The sequence below is a fragment of the Fonticula alba genome (genome assembly GCF_000388065.1).
Source record: "Fonticula alba strain ATCC 38817 unplaced genomic scaffold supercont2.6, whole genome shotgun sequence".
Classification (NCBI taxonomy): Eukaryota; order Rotosphaerida; family Fonticulaceae; genus Fonticula; species Fonticula alba.
In genome coordinates, this window is record NW_009242976.1 from 2,087,002 (window position 1) to 2,092,225 (window position 5,224).

Genomic DNA, 5,224 nt, shown 5'->3' on the forward strand with positions numbered 1-5,224 from the left:
CTCGTGCTCGGTCGAGAGGAAGCCAAACTCGGGCGCGTGTCAGTGTGGGCGGGTCCGCGTGTGGGCATCTGGCGCTCTCGATGCACCCCCCGCGGGCGGATGGCCACCAAGAGAGGGGGGGGGGGGGGAGAGGGGACGCATGTGGCTACGCACCTGGAGGCCTGGGGATTGGCGGGCCCGGTGGCGTCGAAAGCCACGCGCAGCAGGCCCAGCACCGTGGTCATGACGGCGTCGCGGGCATTGGCCTGGCCGAGCTGGCGATTGGGGCCGGTCAGGAGGACGCTCCCGCGTGCCGGCGCCATGGCCTTGGTCGGGGCATTCCGGGACACGACATCCGACGATAGCATGGAGATGAGCAGCGGGAAAATCTGTACTCCCCCTCTCCCGCCGATGTGGAGATGTGTGTGTCAGTGGAGAAGGGGAAGCAGGGGGAGGCGGATAGGATGGGGGAGAGGGATGGGGAGACTGGCACAAGGCAATGCAGGGGAATGGACCTCGTCGAAGCGCTCCGAGGCGGCCTGAGGGTAGCGATTGAGCCAGACATCCAGCAGAAGCAGGGCATCCAGGCGAATGTAGTCATTGACATGCGTCAGGGAGGCCGAGAGGAAGGCATGCATGCGCTCGAAGAAGGGCGACATCGAGTGGGCCGAGATGGCCGCAAACAGGACATCCAGCAGGGCAACCAGGTTTCGCCGGACACCACGCGACTCATCCAGCACCAGGGGGAAGAGGCTGTCCAGCAGCGGGCCCAGGTGCGCCTGCACCCGGTCTGGGTACATTTGTTGCAGGTCGAGGATGCCGACAAGGGCCTCTGCAAGTGGCAAGGGCGGTGCGCCAGGGGGAGCCGGCGAGGCGCGGCCGGGGAGAGCGAGTGGTCAGAGCATGGCATGAGGCGAGGCTGCGCCTTGGTGGGCCGGATTGTGGATGTACCCTTGCGAACCAAGTGGCTATAGTGCTTGAGCTGCTGAAGTAGATCCGTCAAGGTGAGGTTCTTTTCGGTGACCACATCACCCTTCACCTGGCCAATCCCCTGGGTCGACAGGACCAGAGCTGCGACACGCAGGGCCAAGTGTGCCGATCAGTGTGTCAAGTGGTGCATGTGCATGTGCATGTGCATGTGCATGTGCATGTGTGTGTGTGAGCATTGACAGGCAGGGGAGCGGGGCAACGGCGGCGATGGCGGCGATGGCGAACCCTTGGACTTGAAGTTGACGTCGGTCGCATTGTTGGGAGCGGCCTTCTTCTTGCCGACGCGAAGTTTGGCTTTCTGCCGGCCGGCGATGGGTAGAAGATGGGTGAGCAAGCGAAAAGAAACAAACGAACAAACCAACGACAGCGACGATGGGCGGGCGATCAAGCGGCCAGGACAAGCAGAAGGACCGGCAAAGAGGACCAACCTACCTGGAAGTCCTTCTTCTTAAGGTCTTTGGCCCTCTGTGACTTGGCCATTGCGGGTGTGTGGGGCTTCCAATGCGGAGGGGAGAGGCAGTACAGAGGACGGGCGAGAGGGCTTGCTGAGGAGAGGCGCAGGAGTGGGGAGGCAAGAGAGGGAGAGGGAGCTAGAGGGCGGTGAGAGGGGGATGGAGGATGGCGCCGCCGGCAGCCCGGTGCCTAGATGCCTCGATTCGAGCCATGTGCCGGCGAGGAGGAGGGCAACAGGCTGTCCCTGGGGTGACACCGGCCCCCCCCGCCCCCGCCGGTCCTGGCCTGGTGCACGTCCAGTGGTGAGTGTGGCCCTGGGTGGCCCGGCGCTTGCTCCGGGGGCGAGATCGCCGAATCGGCGGCGCCGGGGCCGGGCGGGCGCGTGGCCGGTCCCAGCGCACGGTCGAGCACACGGAGAGTTGGCATTCTGTCCTCCGGGCGTGATCAACGGCACGCGATCGCGCGCGCGTGACGAGCAATCGCTCTCGCTCGCTCCCCAAAATCCCGCTTGACCCTTCTGCGACCGGTATGTGAATTTTGCCTTGCCCCCCCCCCCCCGCCCGCCCGCCCGTCCGTCCGTGCTTGTTGTCGGCCTCCGCGGCGCCTGGCGGGAGTCCCCGCGCGCCCGCGCCCGCGCCCGCCCGCGCGCATCGGCTGGGTTGTGTGGACACATCGAGGGGCTGTGGCCCCTTTGCCGCGGAACGGACACGGGCGGGCGCGCCGGTGTCGGGCATGCATCTGTGCCGGGGGGGGGGGTGGGGGGGTGGGGTCGCCTGGACGGGGAAGCCCAAAGCAACCGCACCATTCCCTACCGCCCCTGGGCTCATCTCATCGGGGCCGGGGGGGGGGGGGGGGATTCCCTGGCCTCCTCTCGCACCTGGCCCGGTTCCCTCGTTTCCCCCCCGGCCCCTGTGTGCGCTCGAAGGGCGGAGCACATTCTTCGACCGGGGGAGGATCGGCGTACGGAGGCCGAGCCCCAGGCCAGCCAAGCGGGGGGGGGGGGGGGGGGGGGGGGGGGTTGCAATGGGCGAAATGAGTGGGGGCCGCATGTCATGGCGCCGGGTTCATGGTGTTTTCTGGGGCTAGATTGCGATGTGCCCTTCTTGGCTGGCTGCCGTGTGTCTAGATGGCCCGCCGCGCCACGGTGTGGGCATGCAGCGGGCGCGCGGGCGCTCTTCCTCCCCCCCCCCTCCCGGGCGGCGGGCCGGGCCGGGCCGGGCCGGGGGCGGGGGCGGGGCGGGGCGTGCAGGGGGTGCGGGCGTCTCCCCTTGGCGCGGGTCAGGGGCCAAATATCAGGGCCTCTGGCGCGTCCGCCGGTCTGAGCTTGTGCCCGCCTGCCCCCCCCCCCCCCCCCCCCCCCCCCCCCCCAGAAGGAAAAACATTGAACTCGATTCGCCGCGGCCCTCCCTCCCCAGGCTGCGGTGGCCTTTGCGCCGGGCACCTGGCGGGGCCAGGAAGGGGCGGGGTGGACGACATGGGGCGCTTCCGGGCTGCCAGTGGGAGGATGGCTGGGGGAGGGGGGGGCGTCCATTTCTGGTCAAATCGGCCGCCGAACGGGGTGCGTCGCGCGCCGTCGGGCACTGGTGCCCGCCCGCCTGCCTATCCCCCCCCCCCCCCCCCGACCCCAGCCCCCGGCCTGGGAGCTATCAGTGGGAGACATGCCTGGTCGTGGCCCCAATCCACGCGTGTTCAACACCCACCAGCGGAGGGCGCGTCTTTATGCCCAGGGGGCAGGGGGGTGTTTGGTTGTCCGGAGAGGGGGGGGGGGGGACCACTTCCCTCGTCAATCGAATTGCGGGCCGGCAGCGGGGCGGTCCCCGTGGAAGGTACGCCAGACCCCCCCCCGCCCCCGCCCCCGGTCTTTTATTTCAGGCCGCTGCCTTGGGCTGCGATGCGAAGCAGGACGACTTCACCAACACTTTCTCCCCCGCTTTCCGCTTTCCGCTCCCCCCCCTTCTCCCCCTTCGCCGCCGTCCGCCCGCTCCCCTTCCGTCACACGATTGGGCCCTTCTTTCCGTGTGGCTGCTCCGTCCGTGCCCCCTTCCCATCGCCTTCCTCGCTTGCCCCTCCCCTGCCGGGCCTCTCTGCTCCTCCCGGGCGTAGGTGGTGTAAATCCAGCCGACGGACAGCGTGCGCCTCCCGCGCCCGGTCGGTGCACGACTGCTCCGGTGACGGGATCTGCCCCTGCTCTCGTGCCTTCCCCCCTCCCGCCCCTCCCCCCGCGCTGGATCATGGCCCCCCCCCCCCCTCCCCTGCAGCCTGTGCTGGCTGCGTTTGCTTGACATTTCGCGCCCGCGCGTGCATCACTGACACCGATGCCCTGCCACTGCCCCGCCCTGTTGTGGATCGCCGCCTCGTCCGGCGTGTTTCCCCTTCCCCCCCCCCCCCCCCGCTGTATGCCGCATGCCGGCCGCCATTTCGCAGACACCCGAAAGTCCTCCAGCCTGACCGCCTGAGAGTTTGTGTCCCTGCGCCTGTTCCGTCGTGAAGGTGCGTGCATCCTCCCCCTTGCGCGAGGCCGCGCCGGCACATGGGCCCGGGGAAATGCGGCAGGATCAGCGTAGATGGTCGCGCGGCACCACGTCCCCTTCTGCCCTTGCATCGGCATGGCCTCAGCCCGGCATCTGTTTCGTTCCCCTTCCTGACCGCGGCTCCATCTCTGTCTGTCTGTCTCTCTCTCTCCCCCTCTCCTTCGTCTCTCCGGCTCGGCCCTGTGCGTATGTGCGTGTGTGCGGTTCCCGGTGCCTGCTCTCTCCTTTGGGCTTGCGTGTGTTTCCCTCTCTCGGGCCGGCCCTCTCTCCCCCTCCCGGGGTCGCCTCTCCGCCGGGGCCATTTAACGCAACCATATACCAACGCTTGTGCGGCACCGTAGACAGAGCCTGGAATAGCATTATGTTCAAGAGGGTACGCATGATGCACATGATTGCCGAGGAATGCCCACCCCCTCCTTCCCCCCGGGGCTTCGGCTGTTTCCTCGGCCGGGGCGCGGGGGGGAGGGGACGCTCGTTCTGCATTTTGCCTGCTTGTCCTTTTGCCGCCCCCCATGTCGCCGGCGACGCAGGCGCGTAGGGCGGCATCTTCTTTCTCCAGAGTATCCCTGTGTCTGTCTGTTTGAGTGTTTCCAGTGCGTGTGCGAGTCGTGTGTGTGTGTGTGTGTGTGTGTGTGTGTGTGTGTGCCTGGCTGCCCCCCCCTCCCCCCCTGCCCGTGCCGGCGCGTGCGCATGTACATCTGTCAGATGTCCGGCCTGTTGGGGTGATCAGTGGCAGACGGGTGCGGGTGCAGGGGGGGGGGGTCTACCCCGCGGAGGCGGATGTGGGGCCTACTGCCGGGGCATCCCTCCCATGTCGCCGGAGAGTGTAGGGGCGCCAATTTTGCCGCTTTCGAGGCATGACCCCCGCCCCCGGTGCCTGTGTGTTCTCCCCATCGCGCTCAGGCGTGTGTCTGTCCATCTGTCCGTCGGGCCGCGCCGGATTTTGGAAGCCAGAGCATTGGCGTTCCGAAGGGCGGGATGCATGTGTGTGTGTGTGTGGCTCTTGACTGTGGTGCATCTCCCGGGGCCGCGTGTCTCCGGTATTGGTCCGTGCTCGGGGAGGGGGGTGGGGAGGACGCCCTGCGCTGGCGAACGCAGGATGCGCTTCGCGCCCGGGGCCCGCAGGAGGCGGCAGGACATTCGTGAGCGTGCTCGCGGCGTGTTCTTGCCCTTCTCCCTGCACGCGCGTCCCCGGGAATCTTCCCCCCCTGGGGAGAGTGTACGCCACCATGCCCCGGGGACTGGACATGTGTGTCCGAGAGGGGGGGGGG

General features: G+C 68.2%; 2 protein-coding genes across 2 annotated transcripts in view; one reads left to right on the forward strand and one right to left on the reverse strand.

Annotated features, from left to right (window-relative positions):
* Positions 1–1,449, reverse strand: part of H696_04105 (hypothetical protein) — a gene marked incomplete at both ends in the record, with an annotated part of 4,146 nt that extends 2,697 nt beyond the window's left edge. Inside the window, 5 exons of the mRNA XM_009497988.1 lie at positions 154–368; positions 495–811; positions 931–1,050; positions 1,195–1,267; positions 1,402–1,449. Coding sequence (XP_009496263.1) covers positions 154–368; positions 495–811; positions 931–1,050; positions 1,195–1,267; positions 1,402–1,449 — 773 coding nt within the window. The remainder of the gene's footprint in view (positions 1–153; positions 369–494; positions 812–930; positions 1,051–1,194; positions 1,268–1,401) is intronic.
* A 3,733-nt stretch (positions 1,450–5,182) lies between these two features.
* The window catches only part of H696_04106 (hypothetical protein), a gene marked incomplete at its 5' end in the record, with an annotated part of 3,948 nt that continues 3,906 nt past the window's right edge, over positions 5,183–5,224 (forward strand). Inside the window, one exon of the mRNA XM_009497989.1 lies at positions 5,183–5,202. Within this exon, the coding sequence (XP_009496264.1) occupies positions 5,183–5,202 (20 nt within the window). The remainder of the gene's footprint in view (positions 5,203–5,224) is intronic.